The sequence below is a fragment of the Pimephales promelas genome, chromosome 13 (genome assembly GCF_988280905.1).
Source record: "Pimephales promelas chromosome 13, fPimPro1.hap1.1, whole genome shotgun sequence".
NCBI lineage: Eukaryota > Metazoa > Chordata > Actinopteri > Cypriniformes > Leuciscidae > Pimephales > Pimephales promelas.
In genome coordinates this window covers 14,752,973-14,773,058 of record NC_142781.1, presented here as the reverse complement: position 1 = coordinate 14,773,058, position 20,086 = coordinate 14,752,973, and the positions used below count along the sequence as shown (strand labels likewise).

General features: G+C 38.2%; 1 protein-coding gene across 7 annotated transcripts in view; it reads right to left on the bottom strand.

Moving 5' to 3' along the window:
• Positions 1-20,086, bottom strand: part of suco (SUN domain containing ossification factor) — a 51,353-nt gene that overhangs the window by 26,603 nt on the left and 4,664 nt on the right. For all 7 annotated transcript variants that reach the window (XM_089118503.1, XM_039692218.2, XM_089118505.1 and 4 more), the window contains exons 2-3: positions 1,732-1,840; positions 872-997 (exon numbers count right to left, since the gene is read on the bottom strand). In XM_089118503.1, coding sequence (XP_088974629.1) covers positions 872-997; positions 1,732-1,840 — 235 coding nt within the window. The remainder of the gene's footprint in view (positions 1-871; positions 998-1,731; positions 1,841-20,086) is intronic.

Genomic DNA, 20,086 nt, shown 5'->3' with positions numbered 1-20,086 from the left:
CTACGGTGGCCAATGTAGCCCAAGATTAACATGGCTTCCAGTTCGACCTCGTTCATGAGTGTTAACTCAAACGTAAACGCGAAAGATGTACTTTCAAGATGGAGGGGCAACATGGCGACCGACATTAGAACCCCTTCCCCGTATGTATTTCCAATGGCATATTATACACTCACAAGAATACTTTATTACTTGAACGAAGTAAATATACATTAATGAGCACATATATTTTTGAAAGAACTAAGTGTTTTTAGCTAAGAATAAACTAAAAGAGTTACACAGTGTAGCTTTACCGTTATTCTAATGTTGCGATTTACCTTGTGGTTGGTTGGTTTGGTTTATGGCTTATAACACTTTAATAAATCCCTATGGGAAAAAAATAATGGAAACCAAAAGTGGCAAAAGTGGACAAGCACTGTATTTAATGGTAACTCATAACTCAAATATTTTTTGAAAAAAGCCATAAACATTTAAAGTCAAAGAAAAAAAGGTAACAGTTTAGTTTAGGGTCCAATTCTCGCTATTGACTAGCTGCTTATTAGCATGCATATTACAAGAATATTGGCTGTTTACTAGTACTTTTAAAACACATATTAATGCCTTATTCTGTATGACTAGCTTATATTCTACATCCCTCAATACCTAAACTTAAGAACTACCATACTAACTATTAATAAGCAGTCATTTTTGGGGGAGCAAAAGTCATATTTAATGGTTAGTTACTATTGTGAATTTGACCCTTATCTAGGTGTGACCGAAAAAATAAATTGAAACAAATACAGGATTTTGTGTGTCCTATCCATCGAGTCGCATATGTGGGTCATACAGTATGTAACCGAAGAAAACAGATATGGCGGTTGGATTACGCGGGCACCTGTTTGTGCTTCTCGTCGTGTGGGGTGTCTTGTGAGTGCAATGGAGTTTCCTTTAGTGCAGCAGTCTCGGTCTCCAGGCCCACGCTGTGCGATGACTGAGTGCGTGTCGCCCTTTCCTCCTCAACCTAAAAGAGGAAAACATTTGACTAAGTGAAAAGTTGTGAGCCATGTGATAATTCTGCCAAAAACTGGTCTGTGCTCATCTGAGGTATTTGGAAAGACATGAGGTTGAGTAAATGACATAATTGATGAATTGATGAGTGACTTTTTACTATTCCTTCAACAACAAGTGAGTTGGCAGAACTGGTTTTATTTCGATGGCTGTTTTTCTACCATTCAAGTTTAGTGGGAGAAAAGATAAAACACTTTTGTGACTGCCAGGAAGTGTTTAAGTGCAAACAGGGCAAGTTTACAGATTCACACTTTAGTTGAAGATTGAATTACTTTAACTTTAATGACTGCACACTATCAACAGTTAAAGTGGACCTAATCAGCCAGTCTCACTAAGAAATATTGGACAACCAGATGACTCCACACAGCCTTAAATCTATAGGTTACACAGAGGAGGGGGGTCTTTGTTGGGGCCCCTGTCGGTGAGTGGCTTTATAGATTAGCCTGTTAAAAAGACAAATGTCAACAACACTCTGAATGAGAAGCTATTGCACAACTTCAGGGACTATTTACACAACAGGCAAACTCCCCTCTCTAGAAGTCAAATGTATGTGATCCCATTTCACAATACAGAGTTAAATCTCAATGTGTTAAAAACGCACACTCAAGACTTAATTAGGAGAAGAGTTCAAGTGCTTGCAAGTTGTTGAGGTATTTAGTTGGTAACTGTGTCATTGTTTTTTGTCACCTTTTTATCAGTCCCTGATTCCTCCGTTGTGTAACGGCTGTCATCCTGTGCAGGGAGTCCTGGGCCAGAGGAGATCTCTTCTGAACAATAAACATGACGACACGAGTGCCTGCAACACATTGAGTAAAAACGTAAGAGTCACAAAAGCGGAGATGATGAGTTGTATGACCTACATGTGATATAAAAAACTCTTAATCTACTACTAAATGTCATAAGAGCTCATGATGACATCTCTAGCTTTCATAGCAAAGAAGAAATTTGCATGGTTGAGATGCAAGATTACACCTCTTTCCATTGTTTATTCCTCCAAGCACAGTGAAAGTTAATCTGACTAAAGCCAATTACATCAGAGCTCACATAAAAGCGGTTTCACCCAAACATACTGGCATTTACCACTCAAAATAAACTGAAATTGTGTCCAATCATTTTCACGGTATTACAGTCTCGCACTGCCTAATGCTGTCTAAGCTTAGTTGAGAAATAGAGTCTGAATGGCATGGATTACCATTATGTTAAGATTTCAGTCAAGGGAATAGATGTGAGGAATTTATGTTCAGATTAGGTGATGTGCACAACCATAGATTTTCAGATTATTCGGACAGACTGCTTTGGGTCCACACAACAAATGAATTGGCTAAAGAGCAACACCCTATCACAGTGCACACAGAATTGACCTGTTTAATAAAACAGAATCTGCTCACAGCAGGGTATTTTAAGTCCAAAAGTACCACTATTAGGTGTGCTTTAAAAAGGTGTCCGGATCGCAGACACTGAACTATGATATAATCTTGGAATGTTGATTTGGTTTTTAGTGTGCTGACTGTCTAACAACACAGGCCTGTGCATGACACTTTTATAAACATAGACTTAAAAATACATACAACATCCCACTGTAATAGCAATTATGATTTACATTTATTAATTTTATTTTTGGCCACATAGAATTGAAAGGATGGAAAATGAAGGGGAAAAATGACAAGCTGTACAAAACAGTTTGTTATGCTACTTAATTAACAAGATATTTTTTAACATATTATTTTAAAGTATTGTCTTAAAAACACCTTACTTCTGCAATAGAAAAGTAAGGTGGATAATGTGGATGTAATAGACCAAGGTGAGCCTGAGAAAACTCAAGAACTCAAGTTTTGTTGTACTCCACTGAACTAATTTCTGCTTGGGTAACTATTAACTCACTCTTCACTATGAGAAATGAACTGTATGAATGAAGCAGTTAATAATTAGACAGATTTTATGTGGCAACACAACACAAACCTGATTTTAAAGGCACATGTATAACTAGGGCCATATGATTTCCATGATATGACAGAATTCACTGTATGAAACAAAATAGGCAAATTGACAAAGCGCCAAAATAAAACAAATAAAAGAAATTATGACAGAAATATATTACAATTGTATAGCCAAATATACTTCTCTGAGTAATAAGAACAAAAATAATCATACGGAACATTGCACAATACATTTTTTTCCATCCATGTTTTAATTTATGCAGTATACCTCTGTTGTGCAGCACTTAATTTGACAAAAACTAAAAATGCAATGCTTTGATGTAAAGGATTTATTGCATATTCAGTTTAATACAAATAAAAAAATTGTTAAAGTTCATTTAATTAATTTGATTACCACAGTTTTGATAATACATTTGTATCAAATCAAAAGACTGGATCAAATTGGAAATTGGGAGGGAAATTAAATAAATAAAAGATTTCATAAGGTCATTTAAAAAAAAATATTTCACTAATATTTTATATCAAATTATTAAAATTAATAAAGACATGCTTTTAGGATATAGTTACCTTAAAAAAAAATGTTAAAAGATTTAAAACAGAAAAATGTAAATGGGAAACAGAATGGTGGGGAAGGGGGGGGGGGGGATAAAACTGCTTTAATAGTATCCTAGTACACATCATTTCTATTCTAATTCTATGAAGTTTTAATGCTTCCTTGCAACACTCACGCTGTCACGATGCAACACTCACAATGAATGTAAACCACACACACACACAACAGCAGTATCTGAATATCAACTGACGCTCTTCTTTGCCAAACTTACCAATCAATTATACACTATATCCATCCCTCCTAATCCTGCCGGTCTAATTTAAACAGCACACACCCCCATGGGAGGTAAAATCACGGCAAAAACCTTGTACTATGCATCTGCTCGCCAAAGAAAGCTGTCCGATGACTTTTTGGAGAATGAACAACAGCTGGGCCTTGTCATTATCAGCACTCTGTCTCGCTCTCATTTCAAATGTTCACATAGAGTAACTTGAGAGTGTTACCTTGACTAGATTTAGGAGTAAGGGGAACCTGTGCACATGCAGGCTCATGTTAGCACACTGTCAGCACCTCAGCTAGTATGTTCAAACCCTTAATCAGGATTGGACCTAACCAACTTCAAGTGATTCCTCTGATGGGACTATACTCGTTATTATCCAGCCTTTGTAATAAGGCGTTTACTTGAGGAAAGCATGTATGGGCAAGTCCTAGCCTTAAAAGACACACCCACTTTAAGACCTAATGGAACACTTCTTGAAAAGTTTACAATGAGGAAAAACTTTCAAAGAGCAATAAATTACCTATTGTAAAATGATGTTTGCAAGACAAGCGAGATGCACAGACGCACATGGATCTGAGCTGATGAGGGTCAAACCTTGAACATATATACACAACCAGATATAGTGTTCATATAGGTATCAGCGGGGAGTTATTGAGTAACAAATGTACTGTGTGTCTTATGACCAAAACTATAGTAGCAGGGGCGCCACATACATATAGGCAAACTGGGCAGTTGGATAGGGCCACAGATTAGGGGCAGCAAAAGCAATATAGACAGAGAGAAATAAAAACACATCACATAAGTTATTTTATTGGCAAGCATGATTGTATTACATACAATACTGCCAAGGCAACACTTGACCTGGATTAACATGACATGAGCAAAACAAATTTGCATGTAAATGGTTCATACAATCTGAATCAAGCGGTTTAACATTTAAAAAAAAAAGATATTCTGTTGGACCAAGTGTCGAAAGTGGGACTTTTATTTTAACAGCAGAATAAATGTGATTAGGCTTGGCATTTAAAATAAATGCCACTATAATATACGTTTGTTTTATACTTTTATTAAAAAATACATTTTTCATTCCTGTTCTGATTCTGAATACTGTTAAATGTAAGGATGTGTTGTGGAGTGAGGGAACTAAAATAGCTGTTTGTATGTACTTCACATGTAGCCTAAAAGGTTAACATGTGAAGCATTGGGGGCGGCACAATCCTTTTCCCTACAGTTTTCCCAAGAGCATCAGTTGAGTATCCCCTGGATAATGTACAGAGCTACAGACCCAGTCATTTATTTCACAATAAACAAGACAGGCCGATAATAATAATAATAATAATTAACTACATATATAGCACATTTCTCGGCACTCAAAGCGCTTTACATAGAGGGGGAATCTCCTCAACTAATCACCAATGTGCAGCATCCACGCCCAACACACACCAGCCAACACCGATCACTCATGTGGATTATATCTTTGTAGTAATAAACCGGCTAACTGTACATTATCATGTTTGATACAAGACTAGTCACAAATTAATGAAATAAAAAGACATTATATATTGATTCGAGTTGAAAAGTAATTATGTGAGAAGCAAGAGAGTAAAGAGTGATGTGTTGCCCGAGACAATGGCCAGTTACAGATAAGCGGTTCATCATCAATGAACTGACCAATTAGAATGAAGTATTCCAGCCAGACTGAGACAACTATGTACTAAATATTTTTTGAAAAGTCACACAATAAAATAGACACACTGACAAATAGCAAGAATAAAAATGTAAATGTACAGCTCCTCTGTAGATGATATGAGCAGAACCAGCTGCCTTTATAGCCAATGTTTCACTACAAACCCAAACACCAAAACAGTCTCATATGTGGAGATTTATACTCCATAACAACCATTTTTATGCCTCCATATCATACAAGACTTAGTTAAGGCCTGTGTGGAGAAGATATTTATGCATACTTTTTGATAGCCGAATATATTTTTACAACCAAGGCAAATAATGGCAGCAAAAATCATGACATGTTATGACAAGAAAATAGGTCAAACCCTTACTGTAAAAAATAGATATATTCAGTTCACAAAAAGGGGAGTTGCACTCAAAAAGAGCAGGTCAAGATTTTTTCCCTCTCTGGATTCAAATAAAATAACTTTTTGATATTACATAACAGTGATTCAAGTCTCAAGTCATGATGAGTGTGTAAATAACCACAAACAAAGAGCAGAGTGGCTATGGGGGGGGGGGGGGTATCTATAATTGTTCATATAGATACTTCCGCTGTTGGGAAGCGACCCCACAGGCATATCAGGGATACTGCTGCTTTTCCATTGGACAGGGAGCTTATGGGAACTCAGTGGGAGAACATCATATCACATTTAGCTCTTATTTATGAGAGCCCTTACAGAGAAGCACAGCAGGGATCGAGCAGACACACAAGAGCTGAGGCTGATGATGACAAAGGCAGAACTAGGAAATGATCTAAACACCTGATTTGCAAAAAAAGAGGAGATGAAAATACATTTTGTTAGGCTGACTTGTTGCAGGTTTTTTTACAATTAACAAACATCACAAACATAAAACCTTGGTTACATCACATCATCACCCTTAGGCGATGATGTGATGTAATGGGAAAAGACACTAAACTTGCCCATGTACAAATACCAAACACATTTTTCTTTTGTTGGACTAAAATATATCTGTTTGTCTGAACCAGTTCATGGCTGTAGACATGCAGGAGAAGGTTGACATGTTGGGTTAAGTCATAGTCACCCCACTTAAAAAGTGTTCGACCATCCCAAATAAGATGCCGAATCGATGGAGAAGTCAAGATGCATTTACACTTGTCCAGTTTTGTCTGGAATGCGGCCCAGACCACCTCCTGAAGTGGTTTGAGCGATCGGATTCATATCCGTCTCGAATGCGTTTCAGGGGGCATTTACACCTTGTCTGTTCACAATCGGATAGCTATCCGATCACAGAAAACGCATGAAGTGGCCAGGTGTAAACGGCCCCTTAGATGCACTGCAAAGTGCACACAGTCAATATTTTACTACCCCCTCAGTAGTCAGGGGGTTCTGCAATGAACATGAAGGTTTGTCCAAACAAATGAGGGACCCTGTGGAATCACAGGGTCAGAAACTAAGCACCAGAACACAATGGGAGAGAAACTATAAGCACCAGAACAGAATCCTGGTGATGGGACACTACACAATAAATGATGGCGATCAACTTCTCTGTGCTCCACTTGATGTGACAGATCACTTCATTTTGTTCCAGTGTTTATTCTCTCTGTCTGTCTGGATGAGCAGATTTAGGGAAGCCAGGCGCCCAGCAAAATCCCCCAAATATTTCCTGTTAGCTTTAGCCCTAATCTTCATGCCAGAGAAGAGCAGGATCCACAACTGTACTACAATCATAAATAATGATGCCACTAAACTTAACGTCATCTCCCATAGAATGCCAGAAAATGAGCTTGAAAATCATGCTTGCATTGTTTTACACACACACACACACACACACATATATGCTATAAATGCTACTGTCTAAAATACTAAGTCTAAAACTGACACTGAAGTGAAACTGAAAACACCTGGACTTGTGTGAAGTGCCCATAAATAACTCCAGATGAAGGTTTATGCAAATACTGTGGTTGGCATTTGTGGCTGATGGAACTGGCTTTAGTTTAACAATATTTACCAATGATAAAAGTGTGCAGCCATCCATCCATCTAACATAGACATAAAATTTACAAATATGTAAATTAAGTAAGAGGAATGAATTTGCCTCTTTCCTTTCTGATTGACATTTTGCCTAAATTGACACTTGTTACACTATGAAAATGCAACCCAGGCTGATGTATATATTGGCATGTCCATGATATCAGGATATCATCAGTAACTGAATTTAAACCAACAATGTGATTTGCTATTTCTTATTAAAAAAAACAACAACAACAAAAAACAAATGTTGCTCCATCTCTGCAAGCGCTGTGAGTTTGAGTCACTTATAATGTACATTTGAAAAACTTGGACAACAGGTTTTGCAAACGCTTCTCGTCACAAGGTTTTTATTTCAAACTGTAATAACTTTCTTTTCTGATGTGACATCACTTCATATCACAGAATCAATCAGAAAATATATAATTTTACAGTATTCTATACAGTGATAAAGGCTGTCGGTTAGCATTGCATTATAAATGTACTTTATTCTTATGAAAATACCAGAGATAACTAGAAGAACACAGGTAAACCATATATTGTCACAATGGGCTATATGCACGCATAAATTCCGCATTTGACGCAAGGATAAACGGATGCAAATCCAAAAGTTTATTGTAGAAAGGAGTACAGGGTTTTTTCTCACTATATGCATGAGGTTTCCTGACAAAAATAAAGAAGCAATATTTTTTATTTAGATTTTTTTCCCCCTAAATCATGCAGCCCTACACCATTGTAAAGCGTCTTATCCTAGCTCAGGCAATTAGAAAGAAATCATTTTCGACGGTCCAAGTCTTGCACAACCGTGTAAACATCTAGCATAGAGCACCTGTGGTAAAATAAGTAAGTCAAATAAGTGGAGTGGAAAATATCTTTTGGCTATTCAGAGATGCGTCACCTATGTACACAGCCCTGAAATCACAATGGCACACGAGGTGTAGAAATGTTTAAAGGGATCTATATGCATGCACCTATGAACAAAGGCATCAAGTGAGTTTTTAATCAAATCCTGCACGTGGTTGGACAATCGTCACAGTTCTCAGCCAGGGCGTGGGTGTGAATGGACGCTGCTGGAAACTGTGGCTAACATCTGAACAGGGCTTTCATTATAACATTACACCTCCAGGTCTAACTCTTTTGAATGGGTCTAAATTTAGGCAACAAGAGACAGTCTCAAGACAAATCTTGTGATGTTGGTCTAATACGCCTGGTTGATTAAGTGAATATCGGCTGAAAAGTGCGATGGAGATTGGAGAATCCAATTTTTCTTTTTTAAATTAAAATTTTTAATTCTGGTTTCAAAAATACAAGCAAACCAATTTAACACCCATCTGAATACCTTCATGATTACATTAGCATTGACAAAATGTAAAAATCGAAGATTATGGATTCACACATTTAAAGTTTCTGGATGATACCAATGGGACAATTGTTTTGATGATGTAATGGCTGATACCCAAATAAGCCACTCAAAAATAAACTCAAACTACAAGAGAATTTATGAATTACAACATGATAATGTACAGCATAAAAACAGATATTATTAGTAGTAGTAGTATGGATAGATATTAATTTTGAGATTTAACAGTGTTTTAAAATTATTAGAGATTTAAAGCTAATCCTTTTAAAGATTAACTTAATACTTAGATGATGGCAAACAATCAAAAAAGTAAAAAATAGAGGAACTTAGCTTACATAATTAAATAGAATATCAGCCAATAAAGACAAACTCAACATAAACTCTCAAATTTATCAATAGGATGCCAATGCATATTGGTTTTCACATGAGTCATGACAGATGACAGATTTAAGGCCGGTGACTTCACCCGATCACATCACGAAGACACCAACAGAGTGTCAAAGGTTATTTTTCAAGCAATACTACTGCCAACTGTACAAGCAGATGCGTCTCTTTATTAATGAGCAAAACGCTTGAAGAAGAGCTATCTAGATCTGTTTTGCATTCGCTGAGTGGACTTTGCCTTGCCTATGTGGCACTGGAACGAAGCATCTGGCACATTAAATGGAAAAAATAAAAAGTCTAAACAGCATCTGCTTTACAGAGTGAACACGGGGTGACTAGACACTAAATGTCACTGCAAATGCTAATTTTGCAGTGTGCTGCTCTGCTATATAAATATACTACAGGTCCAGATTGCGATGAGACAAAAATATATATATTGGAAGAACCAGCAGGATAATATCAGTATGTGCTGCTAAACCAGTCAGAGATTGTTTTAAACAGACTACAAACACGGTCTCTTGTAAATGAGGGGAATGGTCTAAACAATGCTTGATAATGAACTGATAAATATTAAATTAACTGATGGGAGGGAAATCAGAGACTCAACAGATTCAGATGAGCACAGAGCGACGTGGCTGGGGGAGGAACAACACAGGCTTGTCGGGCACAACGCCAGAGCTCTCGCAAAAAGTAGGCCAACGCTGTGGCCAGACAAAAACATTCTGCCACAGAGCAAATGTCAGAGCGGAAGAAGCCTGAGCCCTCGTGAGTTGACAGGGCTGGAAGTAAAGTCACTGAAAAACTCTAGAATTAAATCCCTGGCATTATAACATAATCTCTCCCCTCTCACACAACACCAGGGCAGAATGAAGCCGAATGCTGCACTGAGTCAAGCTATCAATCCACAAACATTAGTGCTACATGATACATCAGCTGCCATTAACATCCCAGCGACTCATGTTGGAGGTTATGACGAACTTCATTGAAACAAACGTCTTGCATGCTGTTTGATGTATGTTTGGGAATCAATGTAACAGGTTTCAGGACAATACAACCTATATTATACTGATATATTGTGCATCCACAGACACAAAGGAAGAAGTCGATTTGCAAACTGAATATAACCAGAGATACCCAACCCTAGTTATCAGGTTCCAGTTGTATAACCTGTGGGCTGTTGTGACTCGTGAGACATTGCAAAGGATTGTGGGAGTCTAACGATGTCATTCATTAAACTGAGAAACACACTTATTGAAGAGAGGCCGAAGCTTCTAGAGGCTGGAGTGAATCACAAGTTTCGGGCGTTCATGCAACTAATTCGATCTGAACGTGGCTGCAGACACGTCAAACAGACTTGTTCAGGCCCGGTATAAATGGTCTGAACATTCCCGCATTTACAGACACTGCAGCATCACATCTTCCACTTCCACTTGACAAGAACAGTTCACAACAAAGAAAAATGCTTAAGATGAGGTCTGTTTTACAAATCAAAACACCTGCTTAGCCCAGCTCAAAAACGTGATGAGGAGGATATTAAAGGTGATAACAGATGCTTTAGTCGCTCACTCCAGAACCATGAAGCCATCGATTGAAATGCAATGCCTCACTTCCGCAACAGGCAATGCTGAGGGCAGCTGAGTCAGCACAGCAGAATCAGTCAACAATGTTTATCCGTCTCCTAAAAGAGATCGGGAAGGCTTTTAGTGCAGCCTATAATAGGCATATAGGTTTCCATGCTAGCCTATGTTGATGCCATAAGTATGGTGTGACAACAGCGAGAGCAAATCCCATCTCCAAACAAGATTCACGGTAAGTCCATCAACAACTGCACGCCAACACCAAAGAAACCTTACCATTGCCTTTTAGCTTGACCTGTTTTGACGAAGAAGTATTCTGACCCTTGTTTGCTTAGAGAAAAAAAGAGGAAAATAACCCCTTAAAACATCTATAGTTAGAAGAAATAAGCTAATTTCAATGAAGAAAAAGCACTTTGTCTGGAATTAAGATTTTTTTTTACATAACAGGAGTCAATTATCACAAACGTCATTTAACCTTTTTGTCCTGCCACATCCCTAAACAGCACACAGGATCTGGATTTTATGGAAGGAGGAAACGCAACCCACAGCTTAACATGTTGACATTAGACTTGCCATAGGCATACAGGGTCTGAAACTAATTGTTTGCCACACCTGCTGCCAATGGTCGGTTCCTTAAGAAAATTCACCCAGCCACAAATGTTATTATTTAAGTTATAAGTAAAATTTTAGATACCAGCAAAAAGTCACAATTCTCTATTCCAATTTCGATACCAAGTAAACAGTAAACAGTCAGTAATAAAATAAGAACAAAATCACAAGCAATAGCACCAATAAATACAAAGATAAAATATACAAACGAAACAAGTCATGAATGAAACATCAATGTTTAAGTTTTTTTTTTTTTTTTTTTTTTTTTAGTTTTCAGGAACGGAAAGTTTATTAAAATAACACGGCATAATCTTCACTCTATAAATTAAACAGATTAATCCTTATTGAAGTTACAAACGTTACTCAGTCAAGAGCAGTGAGCAATTTTTTAGGCCTTTTGTGGTTTCATAAAAACAGAGAAAGCAGCAGGATTTTTATGCTGCTGTCACTTTAAAATCTAATGCAAATATCTAATATAATCAATACACATGCAGTTTCCTACTGTTTATGTTCACTTGAGACATAATCGACTATGTTTAACAGGATATTTATTTTAATTTGTCTGTTCAAATCCAGGAAGAAGTGGAGCTCAATAGTATTTGCACTCAATCTGAGAAGCAGCTACACAGAGTGGCGCTTGACAACTGCCGATTGGTTGGTACAGGACAATGGTGACACCAGAATAAAAATATTAATGATTCTAAAGATGAAAATACAGAATTGTACAGACACATGCAGGTGAAACTTGAAAAATTTGAATATCGTGCAAAAGTTCATTTTAGTAGTTCAACTTAAAAAGGTGAAGCTAATATATTAAAGGTGCTCTAAAGGCTGGTTCACACGGGATGATTTTAAAATTGTCGGCCGATTTTCCAAACCTGAGAGACCCCACACACAGCGATAAAAAAAAAAAAAAAAATCACAGGTCTAACAGTTTTGGTCGTACAGTGTGTGGTTTCGCAGCCACACGGCAAAATCAACACATCACACACGGCCTGACGCCGATTCAACATGTCGAATCGGGCGAAACAAAGCTGACGAGGACTATTTTCAGCCGACGGCACGGAACCATGCGTATCACACGGTTCACACCGATGAAACTTAGTTGGCCGACCGTCGGCTTGGTGTGTTCCGGGCTTAACAGATCAATCATACCAAAGTTGGTTTTAATCGAAAAGAACCTGCCAGCCAAGTGTGTAAAAGCAGCCGATTTTTTTTTTTTTTTTTTTAAAGGAAAGCCTCCTAAAACATGAAGTATTAGTGCCAGTATTTAGGATCAACTATTAGGTAAGAAAACAGAAGGTTGAAAGCAGGATCAGTGGCTTAAGCAATATTGGGAATGGGAAAGCAGTTGATTTGCAGGAAGAAAGAGTTTGCAGTAGGAACTCAGTAAACCAACATACAGTCATTAAAAATTTAGATCACTTAGAGACTGAACATGTATTCTTTAATGGATGCAGCAGCACAAAATTAACCACTCACTGACTTTCTATTATCTTAAAAAGCATATTGCAGGTAAAAAAAATCTAAATTAATGAAAATTCCATATGAAAAGTTAATGCAGGATTTAAAATGTTTTAAAACAACATCAGGGCACTAATTTAGTAGATAAAGTGAGCGTTTCTTGGACTGCTCATAAAAACTGCTTTTTTTTTTCAACATGGCGTCATTTTATGTCACGTTAGGGAGCCTCAGCCTCGGCTCAGTGCAGAATAGGCTGGTATTCAGTGAGAGCGGCCGTGAGTCGGTGTTTTTTTCGATAGTTTATGTATTTTAATTTATCATCGTCATGGTAACTTATTGTGTTTGTGGAGGTTGCAAAAACTCCGGCCTAGTCAGGACTTCAAGATCATCAAGTCCACAAGTTTCCATTACAAGAAAAGGGACAGTGCTATAGTCTTTATCTTTTGTTCCTGGTGCAGTTTATGCAAGTGAAGAGACGGGATTTCTCTTCCGCATCCGCGTCTGAAAACACAGTTGTGTGTAGCGTAGCTTTCACTTCAAACCAAGTGATTATCATCCCAGCGCGATATGATCGAGTTCAACATGGGACGCCGCAAGAATATTGATCGTCGTATACTATACCAATGGCATCAAATAGTGTGATATAGGTAGTCATGCCCTAAATAGAGGCAACTTGTAATTGAAAAACAAAATTGGTGTTTAAATACTCAAATCTTTAATTTTCTGATTGTTATAACCCAGGTGAAAAATATGTATTAAAAATGTACCCGAGTATGTTTTTAGTACAATCGAAATATACCAAGTATAGTTTTTATACATTTAATAGTATAAATCTACCCTAAACATACTAATGTCTGCTGGCCTGTTATAGGATCATAATAATCTGTTCTGTACAATATTGTGAGCATTTCATTAGCAAACATGTATATCTATAAGCACATCTCTTACCAAAACACACTGCCCTGTTCTCCACTGGTTCTCCTCACACCACAACTCAATTTGTCTCTGGCCGCTCTGTCTAACATTATCCTGGCCTGTCCCTGCTCTCTTTAGCATAGCAGACTCATAACTTTATGTCCGTCATACGAGTATTTCCTCAGCGTCCAAAATGTCATTGCGATCCATTGTTTCCCTGTTGTTTGAGTCGACCACTCTCCCGCAGAAGTACAATTTTCTCACAAAAATGAAGAAGCTTCTGTAGCATATCTATAAGTGTATTTTAAAGAAAATCTCTTTTTCTATGCATTGACTCGTTGTGTCCTCTAACCTGCAATATGCCCTTTAAAGCAAATCTATGGGTGTGTAATGTAAACACACATTTAAACTTTCAACACTCAGATTGGTCATCAGGGGGTGGTTTCTCTGCTTTCTTTAGAAGTAGCTAGAACAAAATGTCCTAGTACACAATCTGAGGAGGGGGTGGATAATGCTTGTATGTGTAGGATAGAAAGAAACACACAATGTGTCCTGACTCCTGTGCTTGAAGAAGTGGGGGATGGGCTATAGGAAGACTAACACAACCACTGTAAATTTAGAAGCTGCCAGACTAGTTGATGTGATCAAAAACAAGGGCTAAGGCAGACAGATGCTCAGGCCCCGTCCACACTACTTCGTTTTCGTTTAAAAACGGAGAATTAAAACGAATACGATCTCCGTCCACACCAGCGTTTTATCTGCGTATTAGAAACGATCTCCGTCCACATTAAAACGACTGAAAACGCGGATCACGTGACCATTCACCAACACTGGGCATGCGCGTGCCGGTGTAAACAGTGAATGACGAATCAGGGAAGGATACGTCATGACTGATAACACCCAATCATAGAGAGAAGCAACAATAATGGACCTGTCTGGCTCTAAAAATGAGAAACCAAATGGGTACAGGCAAGATAAAAGAGAGCCAGTCTGAGTGCCAGCGAAATGTGTTTGTCCAACCCACCTCTGCGCTCAGCCTCTGCGTCTGCTTTTCTGAAGTTCTCCGTTTTGTCTCGTCCACACTAAAACGCCCTCCGGAGATTCAAAACGCAGCTGCAGCATTTCTAAACTTCTCCGTTTTAGGTCTTCGTTTTTCCCGTTTTCGTGTGGACGGGAGGTGCAAACGTAGCAAAAGGTCTCCGTTTTTAAAAGAAAACGCAGTAGTGTGGACGGGGCCTCAGTCCGTTTTAAATGTTGTACTGCTTTATACCTTAAAATATACAGTATTTTGTATTTGACACTAAATTTATGTTGCATGTGTATTAAAATGTGCAAAATGTTTCATTTTAGACAAAAAGTTAAAAAAAAAATAATAATAATAATAATTGTCCAGCCCAGACTAAAGTGTACTACACGTGTTATTTTTCGAATACAGTTTGCCAGATATTTTCATTTTTATTTTGACTTCCACGCAGAGATCTTTTAGTCTGCAAAGTATCACCTTTCAAACTCTTTCTCACAAAGCTCTTTTGAATCTGAAAGACTAAACCAAAACTTTTGTTTCGTTGCTTCTGCTAACCAAAAATACCCTGTTCGGTTCTCTCTTCCTATCTTTTAATTACAGAGCAGGTGTGGGGTTTTTATTCAAAGATAAGAAGGAAAACATTGGTGTTATAAGTTGACATGGTTCCAGTGATGGTTTGGGGACAGCCTGTCTGGATTGGTCCACTCAATCCGCTTGTTTCCAAAGCGACAAGTTCAGACGTTCCCATGCGCTTGACAGGATCTAATCTAACTGCTTACACAGGCAGAGAAATACAAAGACAGAGAGAGAAGCAACAATAATGGACCTGTCTGGCTCTAAAAATGAGAAACCAAATGGGTACAGGCAAGATAAAAGAGAGCCAGTCTGAGTGCCAGCGAAATGTGTTTGTCCAAGTCTGTGAAAACCCACCGTTTAATTAAACATAACCCAAATTTCATTCTCAGCCTCTCGAGCCAAAGATTTAAAACACATTAATTCAGTACCTCATTTAATATTGGATTCTTCAACAATGAGGGGTGTTTGTCCAATGTCCAGACACTTTTCATCAGTGAATGAATATGTCATTAAATAAAATCTGTACTAAATTACATGCATTTCACACAAGGAAAATTGTCTTCTCTGCCAGCTGTTACAATATATATATATATATATATATATAAAGGTTCATTAAACAATAGAGGGTCATGTCAAATCAAATTTTTTAATTTTTAATACTTTGTTTTTGGAGAAAGAAGCATATCTACAAGATCAGGTGATTTAGGCTTAAAAGCTCTTAGCTCAAAACAAATTCAACTGTTTTAATTAGTGACGTACTGAATCAATATGCAGCTTATGTTGTGGTCACAATTAATTATGAATGTTTCCTTCTTCAAGCTATGGCACGGCTCAAACAGGAAGCTGGTTTAAGGAGGGGGAATTCCTCTTAATGCTGCAAACTGTATGGATTCACAGTACATGCTGTGACAAGGCACTTTTCTCTTGAAATTCTTGAAGAATCAGAAAACGTTCTTCCAGTGAAAATACCACACAAGTGACAAAAAGGATGAAAATAACAAATCCAAACCTAAAACACAATCCTGAATAAACATAGCCTCTCTCTGCCACAATACAAGGTCTTTGGCCTTGCATACCTCCAAAACCCACCAACCCCCAGTCACCATATCAACCTGAGGTATGTTCAGAGTCATTCTCTCTCCCCCTGAGTCAGCATGTCAGAACACAGATATTTCCCATCCACGTGCAGGCTAAAAACAGTTAGGCTTGTATGACAACAAGGGCCCCAAAGACATGACCACAGTTACAGTCCTCATGGGATGGATTTATGTACAGCACTAATGCCTTTTTAACTTGCACATAAACACACCTCCTACTAAAAGCATGACTGCTCTGTTTTCTGTGCATGAGGAAATGAGACTCTTGCGAGCTCCCAAACAACCTTACAGTACTGTATAGACTTAGGGTATGTTTACATGGAAACGATTCTGAAGAGAAAACGCAAAGGTGGTGTTGCGTTATCACCTTTTATTCTGCGTTTAGACAAGCGTTTTGGGTAGGAAATCCACAAGCATATGGTGGTGACGCAAAAGTGTGTGAAATTCAATGTAGTATGCACTCCAGGCGGCTAGGTGGCGATGTGGAGCAATGGCACACAACAACACAAAGTCCATACGCCTGCGTACAACCTTCACAGTCAAGCAGACTTTTGCGTTTTTACCCTTTACACGGGAATGTGGCGGTGGAGTGTTTTTAAGGCTATGTTTACATGGAAACTATTCTGAAGAGAAAACGCAAAAGTGGCGTTGCGTTATCACTTTTTATTCTGCATTTAGACGAGCGTTTTGGGTGTGAAATCCGCATGCAGATGGTGACGCAAAAGTCTGTGAAATTCAATGTAGTATGCACTCAAAGCGGCTAAGAGCGCATACTACAACAACACCAAGCCCGCGCGCCTGCGTACAACCTTCACAGTCAAGCATTAACAGACTTTTGAGTTTTTACCATTTACACGGGAACGCAGCAGAGGAGCGTTTTAAAGATTTTCACTCTGGAGGGTGGTTTCACTTTTTTGTGTTTTTAAGCCCCAAAAACGCCGTCACTGTGTAAACGAAAGGCAAATCAGATATAATATTTTTAAGTTTTCACCCGCGAGCGTTCTCATGTAAACAGGGCCTTAGATTTCCACTCTAGAGGGTGGTTTCACTGTTTTGCGTTTTTAAGCCCCTAAAACACTGTCACCGTGTAAACGAAAGGCACATAAAATAATAAAATATAAAATATTTTTATATATTAAAAATATAATTAAATATTTTTACGTTTTCACCCGCGAGCGTTCTCGTGTAAACAGGGTCTTAGGCCCCATCCACAGTACTGCGTTTTCATTTAAAAATGGAGAATTAAAATGCCAGTGTAAACGGTGGCTGATAAACAGGGAAGGACACGTCATGACTGATCATGACATCCAATCATAGAGACGATCGTGAGCCTCTGCGTCATCGTTTCTAAAGTCCTCCGTTTTGTCCCGTCTACAGTAAAATGCTTTCCGGAGATTCAAAACGCAAAACGGAGCTGCAGTGTTTCTAAACTTCTCTGTTTTAGGTCTTCATTTTTTTCGTTTTAGTCTGGACAGGGAGGTGCAAACGTAGCAAAAGGTCTCCGTTTTTAAACGAAAACGCAGTAGAGTGGACGGGGCCTTGCACTAAAAAAAGGACTCGAGCGAGAATTTGACAGACTCTTTTGACCAGTGAGCACTATTGTCTTTTTAGAGCTGCTTTACAGCTGAAATCAAATTTGTTTTATAATAGAAGACCATTAATACTGTTATCTTCCTGTTTATTAGCGTGAAGCTGCTTTGAAAACTTGTATTGTATAAAGCTCTATATAAACGACTTGACTAGAAACCACAAATATCATAAATTTGTGCGTGAAGTCTGCATATGCTAACATTTTCACAAATAATCATTCACGAACAACATTCGTACTAAAAATTATACTAATTTGGAAATAAAAAGAGAAAATTGTGAGAACAACTAAAACCACCAGAATACAAAAAAAATTTGGGTGGTCTCACGTGACGTTAAGATGAAATTTTATACAGAAATGTCATTACAAATGTATTTTATCATACACCGTGAATAAGAAAAGCTGTACAGTTCTCTTTAAACAACACGGATGCATTTTTTACACAGCTGGCTTATGAAAGGTCTGTAATCTGGGTCTATATAAAAGTGTTTACATTGGTTTTAGGGATGGCACACTTGGCATTGCTCTGAGATCATTTAAGTTTGCTGAGAGTGACGAAAGACTGTAATGGAAAAGTTGTGTGGAAAGCACTTATATGGAGATGATGTAGGTGTGATTTTTGCAGACGCCCATTCAAAGTCCTTAAAAATCATTAACATCAGAACCAGGTTAAACCCAGGCCTCGCCTGTAATATTTTCCTTTTCCAAAAATCCGGACGTCAATATAGAAGAAACAATCTATCGCCATTCTGTTTCATCACAGCTTTAAAAGGGGTTTTTGTGTTCACTTATTTAAATAAGTACAACTACAAACTGAAAACTCATTACTAAACTCATTACTTTAGCCTAACTGTTACAACATGCAGAGCTGTTGTTCTTGTGTGAACGGACTGTCTTCAGGGTGTATATATAGGAACCGGTTGGATGAGAAACTTTAAAAACATCCAACCATACACAATAAGAAGCAAATATATGATATGCATGCAGTGAGTTCACATCCAAGTTAGGCTACTCTATGATTATAGCATGTTAGCATCAATCAATGATGCTACTGCTAGCAGACACGATAACATGACAGACCAGCAAACTAAGCACAGGGGCTGGCATGGCAGACCGGCTGCCTTCCTAATTCAATCCTTCTTATCTAATACTCTATTATATAACGTCATCGCTTACTACTGTGGGCTCAGGCTGAAAGTATTATCCCTCTAAATAATTACCAGCCTCCTGCTGCTATATGTGGCGTGCAGATCCAGCTGCAACAATGAGAAACTGTCTGAAGGTACAAATGGCTCAAACAAGCTGCAAAATGAACATTATGTGGGGTTGGGTTTGGCATGAATGGCACATTGAGAGTGATATCACACCATCTGTGATACGAAGAATAAGATTTACACCAACAAACATCTCATACCACCATCATGCAAAGCAGGGCTGTCAAACATACACATCACCGTATGCACTCAAGCAGAGGATCAAGTATCTTTTTTTTTTTTTTTATTAGAGTATTATGGGAACATCAGGGATGCACATTTAAGAGCTGTGGCACAAAAAGTCAGACTTTTGTCGATTAAACCAGGGTGATGCTGCTTCCGGATATGCCTACAAACATACGACACCACTGCAGCACTCGATGAAATGAAACACAACTGTTCCCTATAGAGGAAAGGTTGACATGCCATTTGACAACATTGCCATGTTTTAAGCAGCAGTGAATAGTAAATTCGCTGATTATTAATCTAAATACGAGTCTCAGAAAGCCAGTGTAAGGTCATCATAGAGGGGCTGTGTTTTTCTGCAGGTTTGACATTACAGCACACTGTGTGCTCAGTCATATAGGGAACATGGGCCCCTTTCCCTATGGCCATGCTATGTCAGTGCCCACAATGGGGGCCAAGAAGGGTTTGTTTGTATCCAGACAAATTACTTGACAGAGCTGCAGTGCTCACATCCAGA